The sequence below is a fragment of the Scatophagus argus genome, chromosome 5 (assembly GCF_020382885.2).
Source record: "Scatophagus argus isolate fScaArg1 chromosome 5, fScaArg1.pri, whole genome shotgun sequence".
In the NCBI taxonomy this organism is placed as follows: domain Eukaryota; kingdom Metazoa; phylum Chordata; class Actinopteri; family Scatophagidae; genus Scatophagus; species Scatophagus argus.
The window spans coordinates 5,974,625-5,989,499 of NC_058497.1; the positions used below are offsets into that span (position 1 = coordinate 5,974,625).

A 14,875-nucleotide genomic window follows, 5' to 3' on the forward strand; every position below is an offset into this window, starting at 1 on the left:
AGCTGTTATTTTACGAGAGGTGTAAAATAGAAGAAAAGACGGTGTGGGACATATTTCAATTTTTTCAGTGATAGAAGAAGGCTCAACCCCAAATAATCGTCACGAGCCAAAGGTCAGCCAATCAGATGAGCGGAAGTTTAACGTTGCGGTAATCCGGTTCAGACGTGACAAGTGCGGCCGACTGAACCTGAATTTCATCTTATTTTTCTCCCTGCAGGCTCTAGAAACTGCATTCTTCACTGTCTTACCACCGAACTTGACGTGTGTGCACAAGGCCATGGTGGACTGATAATTGTTACGAAGAAAAGCTTTAGTACTGTGGAAGAATTATTCCTTTGTAAGCTAGTTTGGTCCGCCACTTGAAAACGTTAGTGATGTTGTGCTCGGGGCTGGATGAGCAGTGAGTAGTTTAGCCTGACGCGTCTTCTCCACAGGCCGGGACGATCCTTTCAGGTGAGCCCGGAGGACCAAGGCACGCAGATGGGATCGAGGAGAGCCTCCCGAAGCCACTGGTAATAACCGGGTCCTTGGATTCAGTTAGCCTGACCCAAACTGCCTCACCAATTCCTGTTGAAAGTGAGACCCAACCAGCTTTCACGGTGGAAACGAGAAGAAGAGCAAAGGTAATAATATTATTATTAGTAATGATAATGATGAGATTGATATTGATGAACAGCCTTTTCTCAGTAAACATGCGACAACAGCAGCCTGCTTTGTGTTTGATAATTATTGTAGATAGTATTCTATGAAGAAATTGTATTTATCCTTATGATCAAGCCAAAATATATCATATTGCAACAAGGTAGTAAACTAAATGCACAGCAAACACTCATCATTTAGTTTTAAACTAGAAAGCAACATTCTTGACAGAGATAATCCTTATCTGGGCCATATCTGTTACAGGCCTCTATCTATAATACATAGGCCTGTCTGTTAAAGAGGCCTTGCATACATAAAGGTTAATGTCTAAACTCATGCATGTGTGTAGTTCTTTGACCTAATATTGTGTGCGTTTATACTATACTTCAGATGAATGCTGTGCGGGGGGGCACAGTCACCTGGCGTCCCCAGCCATGGCAGGATGGGGACGGGGGAGGAGGAGAACCGCTGTCAGATAGCGACTCAGAGGAGGAGGACTTCCCTGATGACAGTACCACACCGCTGGGAGACTACATCACGCACGGTAAGACAGAAACTTGACCACCTTAGTGTGACTCATTTGGTTTCACCTGTCCTCCAACCCTTTTCTCCCCTTGATTTTCTTTCTTTATTCCTGCCCCTTCTGCTCTGTCTAATTCTTACTCATGCACTCTTCTGTCTTTGCCCTTTTCTGTCCCTCCTTCCTCTTGCTGCTGTGTTTTAGGGTTGAAGCAGCTCCTGGATGCTCAGCAGCTGTGTGATGTTACTCTACTTGTTGAGGGAAAGAAGTTCATGTGTCACAGGTATGACTGCTGCATCCTGCAAAGAACCTAAGAAAGAAAAAAACATTCATGAAGTTTTGTTGCTCATAAAATCTGAAGAGCATTTCAACCAAAGCTGCATCTCACAAGATTTTTATACTGTCATTAAAATTGCACGTAACGTAATTATTTATCAAAAGTGAATTGAGAGAATTTTAAACTTTAACCATCAAATATTTAATATTTTACTTGATAAATGACTTAAGGTTATGCCTCCTTTGCATGATATGATGCACACTGGTTTGACAGTGCAGTTTTCTTCTGTCCTCCATCCTTCTCTTCCCCCAGAGTCCTCTTGGCAGCCGTGAGTCCATACTTTCGAGCCATGTTTACCAGCCCTCTGGTCGAGTCCCGCCTCACTGAGATCCGACTGGAGGAAGTGACACCGTCTGTCATGGAGACTGTCATCCAATTTGTGTACACCGGTGAGGCAGGACTCTCTCTGGACACAGCTGAGGACCTGTTTGTGGCTGCCAACAGGCTTCAGGTCATGCCCCTTCAAGACTTGTGCTCCAGGTAAATCTGCTGTACATAAGTGACAGATGATCAAGTTTACAGCATTATTCATTAGACTTATAATCCAGGCAGCTATATTTTCACTTTGATATTAAGTTTTAGTTAACAATCCAGCTTGTGTCTTCTGCAATTGACACCTCTTGTTTCATTTCCTCTCCTCTCTACCTGTCATTATTCTCTACTCTTATCTCTCCAGGTTTCTATTTGAGCACCTTTCAGTGGATAACTGCCTGGGGATGTACTCTCTGGCTCGCTCTCACCATGACCAGCTGCTGCTGCGTGCCTCCCTGCGGCTTGTAGCCCAGCACTTCCCCCGGGTGGCCCGGCAGAAAGATTTCCTTCTGCTGGACCATGGCACCTTAGGCAGCCTGCTGAGCTCTGACCGCCTGGGGGTGGACTCTGAAGCGGAGGTTTATGACGCGGCACGCCGATGGGCCGAGCACCAGCCCCTGGATCGTTATGCCCACATGCCGGCGCTGCTTCACCACCTGCGACCGGGGCTGCTGTCCCAGGAAGAGAGCCGAAGACTGAGTCAGGAGTTGGGGCCTGCAGCAGCTGGTGAAGGCTTTGGGGGGCCTCTTAGACCACGGGAGGGCATGTTTGAGAAGAAGATTGTATGTGTGGACCTAACACCTCGGGAAGATGAAAATTTAACTGCAAGAGACAACACAGTGGACTGCTTTGATCCTCGGACAGGGAAGTGGGAGAAGTTAGCAGCATTGGGTTCACTGGTCAGTCCTGGCTGCACTGCTGTAGGTGACCGGCTGTTTGTAGCCGGGGGGATCCTGCGGACAGGCTCTGTGTCTGGAGCTGTGCATGAATATGATGCAGTGTTGGACCGCTGGATAGAGCAGCCTTCGATGTTCCAGCCCCGGGCTATGTTGGGCCTGCTGGGTTGTGGAGAGTCACTGTATGCCTTGGGCGGTAGCAATCGTTCAGCTCTGCTGGACTCCTCTGAGACCCTGGAGTTGAGTACGCTTCAGTGGGCTCCGGGGCCTCGGCTACCGCTCCCTCTGCGCGCCTTCGCCTGTGCAGCGTTACGTGGACGGCTTTACCTGCTGGGTGGAACCACACTTGAACAAAACCGGGCTGTGGTCCACTCAGGAGTGCTTATTTATCACACCCTAACAGACTGTTGGACACGTGTGGCTCTGGACTCTGGCGCCACCTGCCTCGCTGGAGGAGTAGCAGTGCGTGGAGGAGTCTGTGCCATTGGCGGTTACATGAGGGATACCACCAAGTTCCTCGATGGAAACTACACTAATCTGGAGACTTTGGATGCCACTGGGCGTGTACTGTTTTTCAGAGAGGGCAGGGGATCTGGAGTAGAGAGGGAGGTCACTGGGGGAGGGGTGATGGTCACTGCAGAGCAGCGGGGGGGTGCAGGTGGTGGAAGCGATCGAGCCCCAAGTCCTGTGGTATTTCCTGGACTGCCGCGACGGATTGCAGCTGGTGGTGTTGCAAGGTGGAAACGCAGGATTTATGTGCTGGGTGGGGAAAACGGCTCACGGTTCTATGACAGTGTTTACTGTTGGAAACCCGGTTGGCGCAGCTGGGTCCAGAGACGTGAGAAACTGCCTGGAGATACTGGAGGTGTGAGCCAGTTCGGGTGTACCACTTTAAAGTTCCCTAAGAAACACATCCTGTCCAGACTGAGATTAGCCAAAGAAAACTGCAAGAAGGCATCTGATTAGCTTGATAGTTACCAATATGACTGAAGTCATGGTAGATGTGACACTGAGATGAGTTTGAATTTGCTCAATCTTGGTGTCATGAAATGTTGGTGTTGAGATGAAGTCACAAGGAAGAGACTGGTTTATACAGTCTGAGTGTAGGCACCGTGTAGGTCTATAGTGGACTGGATGCAGATGGATCTCAGACTTTTTAGGGACAGTCAAATGTACATGCAGAGAGCAAATGGAGCCAGGGACGTTTAATTGCCTTTTAATTGCTTTCTTGAAGTGAAATGTTGTTTTCAGCTTTTTGCTGGTATTTTTTTTAAGGCTGTTAGGGAACTATTTCAATGCTGTGAATCTTTAATTTAATTTTATTTTCAACAGTGTTTAGTTTAAGACACAAGGATACCTGCACATTTCTGACACACTATGTTCCGCTTCATTTGCTCAACTCTAGTATTGTCTAATGTTGGCTTCTAAAGCCCTTTGAAACTGGGCAATACAAAGAGCTATACAAATAAACTTTAGTGGAAATACAGCGAATGCACGTTTTTCAGAAAACTGCTACTGGTTGTTTGGCTACGAATGAAGATGTGAACATAACATTCTGTCTTTCAGTCTTGACTTGAAACCCTGTACTGATCTCAGTGGGGGACATAAATCAAATTCTCAGTCAACTACTCAAACCCCTTGGCATGTTTTGTACAACACACCAATGGCTCATTTGTTGAGGTTTATCCTTCACAGCATCAGGAGGCTTACCTATCCTGTTCACTGATCTATACAGGCAGCCAGATCCCTCCAGCAGATCCCAAATATGGCAGCCCGTATTTTAAACACAGACCACATTTTTACTCGGTAGAATAACTGTCTTCGCTGTTCTTAAATGCTCTCTTAAAGGTCTTGCCTCAAAGAAGTGGACCATCAAAGTGGTAGAAATGTGCACACAGGGCTGTATGCTACGCAGTGATCCTGAGCACTGTCTTCCATGATAATATACGCTATATAGACAAAAGTATTGGGCAACATGACCATTACAGCAAGGGGGACTTTCATGATATAGTATTCTAAATACATTGACAGCTTTGCAGCTATAACAGCTTCTACTCTTCTGGGAAGGCTTTCCAAAAGATTTTCGAGTGTTTCTGAGGGAATGTTTGCCCACTCATGCAGCAGAACGTTTGTGAGGTCAGTCACTGATGTTGGACCAAAAGGCCTGGCTCACAATCTCTGTTCCAGTTCATCCCAAAGGTGTTGGATGGGGTTGAGGTCAGGACTCTGTGTGTGCCAGTCAAGTTCTTCCACACCAAACTCATCCAGCCATGTCTTTATGGACTTTGCTTTGTGCACTGCAGTCATGCTGGAATAGAAAAGGGTCTTCCCCAAACTGTTGTCACAAAGCTGGAAGCATAGCATTGTCCAACATGTCTTGGTATGCTAAAGCATTAAGATTTCCCTTCACTGGAAATAAGGGGCCAAGCACAATCCCTGAAAACATTGCCATCCCAATACTTTTATCTATGTGGTATATATGGCAATGAGTGTTTTAGGTATAGAAACTCCATTTGTTAATGACGGTGTGCTGCAAAGAAAAACTTGAACGGTTCTGAATCAGAGTCAACTTCAATGGCCAAATATGTGTTACATACAAGGAATTTGACTCTGGTTTTTCATTGCTCTCGATGTACTTACACAGCAGTACACACACAGCTAAGAAGAAGGATAACTTCAGGACTTCAGTTTACACAGATCCCTGAAAAAATAGGTGAACAACAACATAAATAAGAGGCTATGTACAAGTCAAGTGCTCTGTAAATTGTAACCAATACAAATAGTTCAAAGAACTAAATCTGAAATGTATGTACTTACATGTAATGGATGATTGTGAACAGTTCCTCGTTGGAAACTACTTAGTGATCCACACCAAGTATTAAATATTTGGGCAGAAGGTGAATGTTCATGTGTCTGTGTACAGCCTGTAGTGAATATGAGCCACAGTATCCTTGTGTCTAGACCACCACTGTGTCCAGCACCTTTCCTAAATCTGAGGTGAAGCCAGGTGAATAGTTGTCTTTACTTGATTCTGCAGCTGTGTCAGAACTACATTTTTGTTTCAATTGCTTCAGCCACAGGACTTGTGAATGTGTTTCATATGGACATTATGGATTATCTGAACACATAAGCACTGCACCTAATTTATTGAAAATTTATTTTAATGATTTTTCTTGTTTCTTAAATGGTATCTTTGGTTATGACTACAGTGTCTGAACTTACTGAACTGTAGGATGGCACTAAGCTTTGACAGACCTGTCACACAGGAACAGAGGAGCGAATTGAGGGTTTTAGAGTTACTTCATTCTGAAATTGTGACTTTATAAAAAGTTTGACCAGAAATGTTAGCATGTTGTTTTGCTGTAAGCCACTGTTTTTCATGTATTTTCCTCTCTGTTGATCAAATCAAAATATTTCTGAAGGAGATATGTGCCTATGAAAAACAGTCCAGCTGTGACTGACAGAATTCTACCAATGTTGTTACCACATTGCTGCCACTAAAACATATTAGAATTCTTTAGGACTCCTGCCATGACAGAAGCTGAAGCTGAAAACAAACCACACAATTTATTTTTGGAGGGTTTTCAATGAGAACATGATGAGTTTTCATCACTGCCAGCCAGGTATTAGTTTTAGTAGTTTAAACCATTTAGTTACTGTAAAACATTTAAAGCCAAAATCAGAAAGTGAAGCGGCGTACAGGACGTGCGGCTGTAGTGGCTCTTACTGCTGAGATAAGACAAAGCGTGTCTCTGGGCACCATCTTAGACCTGCAAAGTGAACTTTTTAAGGTTTACTGAAATGATCGATGGCAGTCTGTCACTTCAAAATTTAAACCTGTTAAAAAGAGTAAATTCGGTGTGAAAGAGGCGTTTTTATGTAACGTCACTAAATTTGTATATCTTTCCCTAAAGCTGTTCAAGTTTCACTAAACTAAATTAATCAATCAGTAGAATCAAAAGCACATGCAGAATTTTAAGTCCAACCGCCCTTCTATCTTTCCAAAGCGTCACAATGACTCAGTCTCCCTTGAGAGCAGAATAGCTTTCTAGTACACTTGTTCTAGTGATGGAATTCTAACACATCTCACACTGAGCAATAATCCCAAAAATTAAGTCATCACAAATCCAAAGATATTTGGCAGCTGTGCAGCGTACAGTGCAGTGCAGCACTGATAACTTGAGTCTGTCGTAGCCTTCCATCAGCAGAGTGATCATACAAATAATTACAGTCCTCCTTTTCCTACTGTTAAGTTATTTATAGTGGACTCCCTCAGTGACACAGCTACCAGTTAACAGCTTGACTATAACATTGTGATAACTTCATATTAAGTCTTTTTGTTTGCATAATACACTACACATTTTATACTTTTAGTCCATTCTGTGCAGTTAACACATAGAATCTGTATTCTCTAGATATCCTCCAGGATCTCTTTTCACGTCCCAACTCGCAAAGATAAGACCTCAGTCAATAGTGTTGTACTGATCTGTCAACACTTGTGCTGTCCCTGCCTGCAGCTCTGCAATGAGAGGAGCAGATACAGCAGGACAAGTCAGGGTTATATGGAGGAGCTCTCTCATCTCCTTCTGGTGGGTCAAAGAAGGTGATTGGGGCAGGTTGGTGATTTAAAAGGACATAAATATTTCTGATTCCTGAAGTAGTAGTAATGGTGAGAAGAATAGTTGAGATGTTTGGGCTCATTTGATATTGTAAGTATTCCTACCTGTTGAGTATTGCATGAACTATGTGACTGACCAAAATGCAAAGGATAAGGGGCAAAAATCTACCACCAGGAAGGTTCTGGAACATAATTTCAGTAATATGTTCGCAAGTCAAACATGCAGCAAAGATCTTTTCATTTTAGTCGGTGAAGAGATGTTAGCTTCTGTTTGTGTTTGTAGAAACCTTCACATCACACTGTTCATTTCATTTCAAATAATTACTGTTTTTCTTTGTGTGCTTACAGCTTGTATGACATGAAGAGAGTAATTGTGTGCGCATGTATGTTATTTGTGCCAAGGTGTAACTTTGTCCAACACAGGCTCTCTGCATACATGCACACCCACAAACCGTGTGCCCATTCAGAGAAGTGAAGCTTCCCTCTTTTGCACAATCTTATGAAGTTTGTGAACTGAAAGGTAAATGGATGTTTTGTTGAAGGCAGTGCTCTCAAATGATTAAAGGACTATTTGCTTACATGTGTTTTTAGTGGTGATTTTTTTTACAGCTTGAAGAACTTCTGATGAAGTGCTTGACTGTCAACATTTGTACAGTAGGGATGCATGCAGTAGTTGTTTGGAGATTAAAGAGGCCATTAATAGATACAAGTCCACATCTCTGCAGGAACAATGCTGAGAATCTAGAGGAACTATAGGACTGAAACCCTGTTTTCATGGTTAAGTGTTAATAATTACTCTAATGAATAAACTGCTGAATCTGCCCAGTGTCACAGTTGGCCAAAGTTCTCTCTTTACACTGAGCACCCCATATCTACTAGTCTTCAAGAGATACAGTTTGTCTTTTCTTGTAGCTGTTTGGTCATACTGATATGTAAGTTTAGGTGTTTTATAGATTTATTAGAAGCAAAGATATACCAGAGGTAGATTGCCTTGTATAGAGCACTGATAAGACTACAGAGTAAATAAAATGCATTCAGGTACAACTGGAGCCATGGAGAATTCCTCATCAGACAAAGTGACCATCAACAACCCAGCAGACATCACCATCATTGTTGGATATTTCATCATGGTTATTGGTGTTGGCATCTGGGTGAGTGCACCTGTGTGTCTGACAGAGAGAGTTTAATTATCAGAAATTTATAATGACTGAATAAAGAATGTAAAAAAGAAGTGGCAGCCAATGTTGCATTTGGTTTGTGACATTAACAGAATAGTCCTGTGTGTTTTAGTCCATGTCTCAGGCCAATCGAGGGACAGTTGGAGGATATTTCCTGGCAGGACGCACCATGACGTGGTGGCCAGTGAGTTCAATTTATAACTCAATATTAGCTTATTAGATCAGTTTATACGTCAGCTAATAGTAAGTTGCAGTGCAGAAATCAGTTATGATAGAGTATATTCCAGGCCATTTAGAAACATTGTTTACCATTTCATAGTTTGTCCACTAGAGGGTGCTGACAAGTTTACACTGTAAAATGTCCTATTCTGAACATATCATTACAACTATTGTTTAAATAAAAGGTAATTTAGTGTATCCTTCACAAAAATACACATATGCATATAAAACATTTTTCTTTTCAATTTTAAAACTAGTATCCATTTGTGCATTTCTGGTGGTACTCTGTCATGCTGTTTGATGTCACTGTACTGTAAGCCTTGATTTATTTGGATTTATTCATTTATATAACTTGTGGTTTTAATGGACTTTTCTGTGTTCTTCTTTAATTCAGGTCGGTGCATCTCTGTTTGCCAGCAACATTGGTAGCGGTCACTTTGTGGGCTTGGCTGGTACTGGGGCAGCTAGCGGCATCGCTGTGGGAGGTTTTGAGTGGAATGTAAGTCACATTACAGACTCACATCTGGTCCAAATCTGAAGTGAATCTGAAGTACCCAGTGATTGCTATTTTAACACCCTCACAGTGGACTGAAAGGCATGGTCTAACGTGTCACACGTTACTGTGTGTGTGGTTTATCTAATGTGTCAGGCACTGTTCATCGTGCTGCTGCTGGGCTGGTTGTTTGTACCCGTCTACCTCACAGCTGGGGTAAGTGGTTCAGGCTGCATTATTATTTCAGCATCAACATGTGTTAACAAGTGTATCATTGACCAATGTGATGACCTCTGTGATTTCCTAAGCTGACACGTGAAATGTGCTGTGTTTAGGTGATCACGATGCCTCAGTACCTGAAGAAGAGGTTTGGAGGGACCAGGATCAGCCTTTATCTCTCTGTTATCTCTCTGTTCCTCTACATTTTCACCAAGATCTCAGTGAGCCATCTTGTCTGAGAACACACTGTTGGAAAAACATGCAGTCTTTTCTTCTTTACGCTTTCCTTGACTCCCTCCCTCCCCCTCTCTGTCAGGTGGATATGTTTTCAGGAGCTGTGTTTATCCAGCAGGCATTAGGCTGGAACATCTACGTGGCCGTCATCACCCTTCTGTTAATAACAGCCTTGTACACCATTACAGGTATGCATGCAAATGTGTGTCTTTGTATATCCTAAAACTGTTCAATAAAGATAGCTATGAATCTTTTAAAGGAGTACTCCATCAGTTATACACCTGACATCACAGTGATGGTATCAGTGATATCTTGGCTTGGGCTTGGACACTACAGATGTGGACTACAGGGTGTGGAATTTGAAAGATGTGGGAATTTACAGGGCAGTGAGAATTCAATGAAAGGATGCTATTTGTAGGAAATGTAGGAATTTTTGGAGCTTTAATCTCATTAAGGGCTAAAAATCAGGATATTTAGGCCTCTTCAGTTTTAATTTTGTCCAGTTATTTTGTTTCTTGAAAGTTTATGGAATTAAGTGCAATAAAAAGTCACTGAAGTACCTCTTAACATGTCAAGATTTCTTTAGTATTCTGTAGTGTTTAATGTGTGTGTGTGTGTGTGTGTTAACAGGTGGCCTGGCTGCTCTCATGTACACTGACACATTTCAGACCTTTGTCATCATTGCCGGGGCCTTTGTCCTCACGGGTTTCTGTGAGTGCGATTTTTACAGCTTGATGTTTAATCTTCCAAAAGATCTTATTTTCATTTACACTCCATACAGTTCATCCATTTGTGAAACCAGCAGCTTCACAACAGGAAAGACATTAACTAGGGCCAGTAATCATTCACTCTAATGCAGCGGTATACATTATGCTGACACTGCACTCCACAAAACTCTCCACTTCCAGCTCACACAATGACAATTACAGCCATTGATTTTTTTCTATATGAGATCAATATATACCAGTCGAATCCTGTAGATTACCAACAAAGTCAAAGATAGAGGCAGACAAGATAAAAGTGTGTGAGAAACAGTGGAGGGAAAAAACAGCCTTTTCCTTCTCTGAATTGGTGATGTGTTGAGAAGATGGTGCTGACTCAGCAGCTGACTCATATCTTCAAGAAGGCTCTGCCCTACCAAGCTAAGGAGGAACGAACAAAAACAGTGTGAGGTGAATTGAGTGTCTCGAAACTATGCAGGAGAAGACACCGCAAGGGTCCGCCAGCAGCAGCATGTTTATTTCTATAATTTGTCTGAGCTGACACCTAAAATAATAAAGAGTTTCCCCCTCTCCTCTTCACTTCCAGCTTTTGCTGAAGTAGGAGGCTACAACGCTTTGCTGGCCAAATACAGCTCTGCTACACCTACTCACGTCTCCTCTATGGATCCTGAGCACTACAACATCTCAGCCCACTGCTACACCCCCCGACAGGACGCCTTCAGCCTGCTGAGGGACCCAACCACTGGGGACCTGCCCTGGCCAGGAGTGGTGTTTGGGATTGCTATAGTGGGAGGCTGGTACTGGTGTACAGACCAGGTGAAATGCTTTATTTCAGTTTCTTCATCTTAAGAGAAAATTCAAGGACAGGGGAAGGACAGGGATGTGTTTAAACTAGTGTTTAAAGTGGCCTGTACAAATCAACCAGCTTCTGGACAGATGCAGTAACTATGCATTTTATTCAAGTCAAAATCTGGCTTTTTAACTTCCTACCTTACTATATCAAAATGATAAAGCAAAGAAATGTGTATTTTTTTCAGGGGTGGGTGGTATGGTGGGATCAGAATCAGCATGGTAGATAAGGTAACTTGTCTAGCTTGGCAGTAAAGTTTTAAGCAGGACATCAACAATGACCGGCCCTTTTTTTTCCCTGCTCTTTGTACAAAAACTACATGTATATATTTCTCACATGTATATATTTCTCTTGTATTTCTCCAGGTGATAGTCCAGCGGTGCCTTGCGGCTCGTAGTCTGACCCATGTGAAGGCTGGTTGCATCATGTGTGGCTACCTGAAACTGCTGCCCATGTTCCTCATGGTGTTCCCCGGCATGATCAGCAGGGTCCTCTACCCAGGTCTGTAGCTTACTTGTCCTTTCAAATCCACTTTAATTTATTGGGGTTGACTAAAACCACAGAAACATTTTATAGTACAAAGTCGCAGAAATAGAAAACATTCTGGTAATAGTGTTGTCAGAGGTGTGTTGACTCAATGTAACTGTCATGTATAAAGCTGTCATCTTTAAAGCCTGAGAAGCAAATGTCTAAATCTGTATCTTCACAGTGTGTATGTCTGCGCATGTGTGTTTTCATCCACTTATAGATGAGGTTGGCTGTGTTGTCCCTGAGGTATGTGAGAGGGTGTGTGGGACCAAGGTGGGCTGCTCCAACATTGCTTACCCTAAACTGGTGGTGTCAGTCATGCCAAATGGTGAGGACACATAATAATGACTACTGCTTTACAAATGAAGAGAGGGGCAAGTTTTATCTTCCAAAAGCTTCCTCTGATCTTCTCTCCGCCTTCCTCTTCCTCCACTCACCTCCCTTCCTGTCATTTCTCTGAGCAGGTTTGCGAGGTCTGATGCTGGCTGTGATGTTGGCTGCTCTCATGTCCTCTTTGGCCTCCATCTTTAACAGCAGCAGCACTCTGTTCACCATGGACATCTGGACTCGTATCAGACCACTGGCCACTGAGCGTGAGCTCATTATTGTAGGCAGGTAAATGTCAAGGTTATGGTTAATGAATGTTACCATGAACTTTAAAGATGGAATTCAAATCCTTTGTATTTCCCCACCTCAGTCTTTGTTCTCTCACACAGACATGGCTTCCTCCTGTGCTAAATTATTACAAACCATATGTAATTGGACTACTTTCGCTCCTTTTCAGGAGTGAAAGTATTCAACGATGTAACACTGTGACCTGCAAGTTCTTCTTCAGTCAAACATCAGAAGGTCACATCATACAAAATAACATCATTAATCTCAAGAAATGTCCTGTTCCTAAAAAGGACTGTAGCACACTTTTTTTTTTTGTTTTTTGTTTTTTGGAGAATTTGTACGCTGCTTGTCCTACTGTCGGCTTCCTAATATTTCTTGATGTCTTCCTCATTATTCCCTGGTGTTACTCCATGCATTGATGCTGGCATTTACGCGGTTAGGGTTTAGATTCAACTAATAAGGCCTTGTGCATGAGTTTTGTTTTTTCTCTCTGTTGAAACCTGGGATACAAGTTCTAATTTTAATATTATTAGTATGGTGATAAGAGTTCATGTTAGACAACTCTGATGTGATGTGAGTAAGTGTGGACGTATCACCAACCTCGCATAACTTTCTTCTAATTATTTTTCCTCTCCTCTTTAGAGTTTGGATTCTGTGCATCGTAGCCATCAGTATCTGTTGGATCCCGGTTGTCCAGGCAGCTCAGAGCGGTCAGCTGTTTGATTACATCCAGTCAGTCTCAAGCTATCTGGCTCCGCCTATCGCCTCAGTCTTCTTCCTAGCTGTGTTCGTTAAGAGAGTCAATGAAATGGTGAGACACATCAATACATGGTACCATATTATCATATTCAGTTGCATTACCACTGATGAAACCCCTGGTGAAAGCTTATCAACAGAACATTCTATTTCCCATCTGACCTCATCTACAGGGTGCATTCTGGGGCCTGATAGGAGGGCTGGTGATGGGTCTTTGTCGGATGTTTCCCGAGTTCTGGTTCGGTACCGGCAGCTGCATTTTCCCCTCCAACTGTCCTTTCTTGGTGTGTGGGATTCATTACCTCCACTTTGCAATCATACTCTTCTTCTGTACATCAGTGCTGGTACTGATAGTCAGCTACTGCACCCAGCCTATAGACGATCAACACGTAAGTGACATCTTACTCACAGATGCACTGAGCAACTTATTTCAGTAATAAATCATCACTAACAAAATTTAAGTGGTATTAAGTTATTCATTAATGGCACATGATAAGAAAACATTTTGAGAACACCGACATGCAACGGGATTAAGCAGCATTTTAAGGAAAATGCACAAATGCTGCTCGTTTTCTGTACTCATTTTCCTTTCAGCTCCATCGTCTGGTGTTCAGCCTGCGTCATTCCAAAGAGGAGAGGAAGGATTTGGACTTGGAGCAAGAGGAGAAAGAGAAAAGAGCCTGTAGCGAGGCTGAGGAGAGGAGGAGTGAGAATAACAACAGTGATGCAGGTAAGAAAGGAAGTCACAATCACAAAGACAGACAAATGGAATGAACTTAGACTCACAGGAGGTTCTAACCCCTCTTCCACTCAGTAACTGGAGAGGAAGAAAAGTCTGGTATCTGGCGTCTATTTGGTCGGTTCTGCAGCAGAGGAAGCCACCAGGTCCGCGAGCAAGACAAGCCTGAGGCATCAGAGACGACGCCCAACATCAGCGAGGACCCGGTGTGGAAGTACACTGTGGATGCTAATGCTGTCATTATGATGGCTGTAGCAGTTTTTATGTGGGGTTACTACGCTTAACAATCTTCTCAATTCTAGTTGAAAGTGAATGCGATTAGGGTTAATCACTTTGTCAGTTCAATCTTCAAAGAACTGAAAGACAGGTGTTCCCATCTGTTAGTAATTACTTGTCACTGCACTGGAAATCGTAGATAAACTTTATACTGCTATAAACGGAGGTTCAAAACAGGTAGTCATGCGATATACTAAGAACAGTCTCATTTCTCTGTAGAGTGCTATAGGATAGGTTGTGATCCTTAACTGCATTCCTGTTTTTTAGGAGCATGTGTAATGCAGTCTAAAAATGCTTTTATCATGTTAGAATGCCATTACTGTATACTGTTACATGTTGATTCAATCACAAGTCAAGCCGCACCTGCAAAGAGCACTGAAATCAGAGGCGTGAGAAGAAAATATTATAATTTAGAAAGTGGGTAAAATGTAAACTTAATAAAGCCTGAAGTTGCACCATGTACCCTCTTGGTCTTCCCTTAAAACTTTGGCTCAAGATATCAATAAACAGTATGAAACCAAGACACTTTACATTGCCCACCTACATATTATATACAAAAGAGCAATGTTATGTCAGACACTAATTAATACTCAGGGGTTTATTTTGTGGGTTGAAGTGAATTTACAGGTCTCCTCAGTTAATGCAGTCTCCCTGCATTTATGTGTACTTTTTGTCATTTAAAGCATAAGATATATCATCAGATCATTAGTCACATAAAAACATT

At 42.7% G+C, this 14,875-nt stretch overlaps 2 protein-coding genes across 2 annotated transcripts; both read left to right on the forward strand.

Moving 5' to 3' along the window:
- The first annotated feature begins 105 nt into the window (after positions 1-105).
- On the forward strand, positions 106-7,900 carry si:dkey-260j18.2 (uncharacterized protein LOC325231 homolog). Its single transcript, XM_046388514.1, has 6 exons — positions 106-337; positions 435-623; positions 1,030-1,183; positions 1,364-1,442; positions 1,749-1,976; positions 2,173-7,900. Exons 3-6 carry the CDS (start codon positions 1,030-1,032, stop codon positions 3,668-3,670), a joined length of 1,959 nt encoding a protein of 652 aa, XP_046244470.1. The 5' UTR covers positions 106-337; positions 435-623; the 3' UTR covers positions 3,671-7,900.
- A 264-nt stretch (positions 7,901-8,164) lies between these two features.
- Positions 8,165-14,781, forward strand: slc5a2 (solute carrier family 5 member 2). The gene is made up of 15 exons (XM_046388523.1): positions 8,165-8,473; positions 8,613-8,684; positions 9,114-9,218; positions 9,369-9,428; positions 9,548-9,652; positions 9,748-9,853; positions 10,296-10,376; positions 10,974-11,203; positions 11,603-11,738; positions 11,986-12,093; positions 12,230-12,380; positions 13,023-13,191; positions 13,310-13,525; positions 13,731-13,866; positions 13,951-14,781. The coding sequence occupies exons 1-15, from the start codon at positions 8,351-8,353 to the stop codon at positions 14,157-14,159; spliced, it is 2,007 nt and encodes a 668-aa protein (XP_046244479.1). The 5' UTR covers positions 8,165-8,350; the 3' UTR covers positions 14,160-14,781.
- Positions 14,782-14,875: the final 94 nt, after the last annotated feature.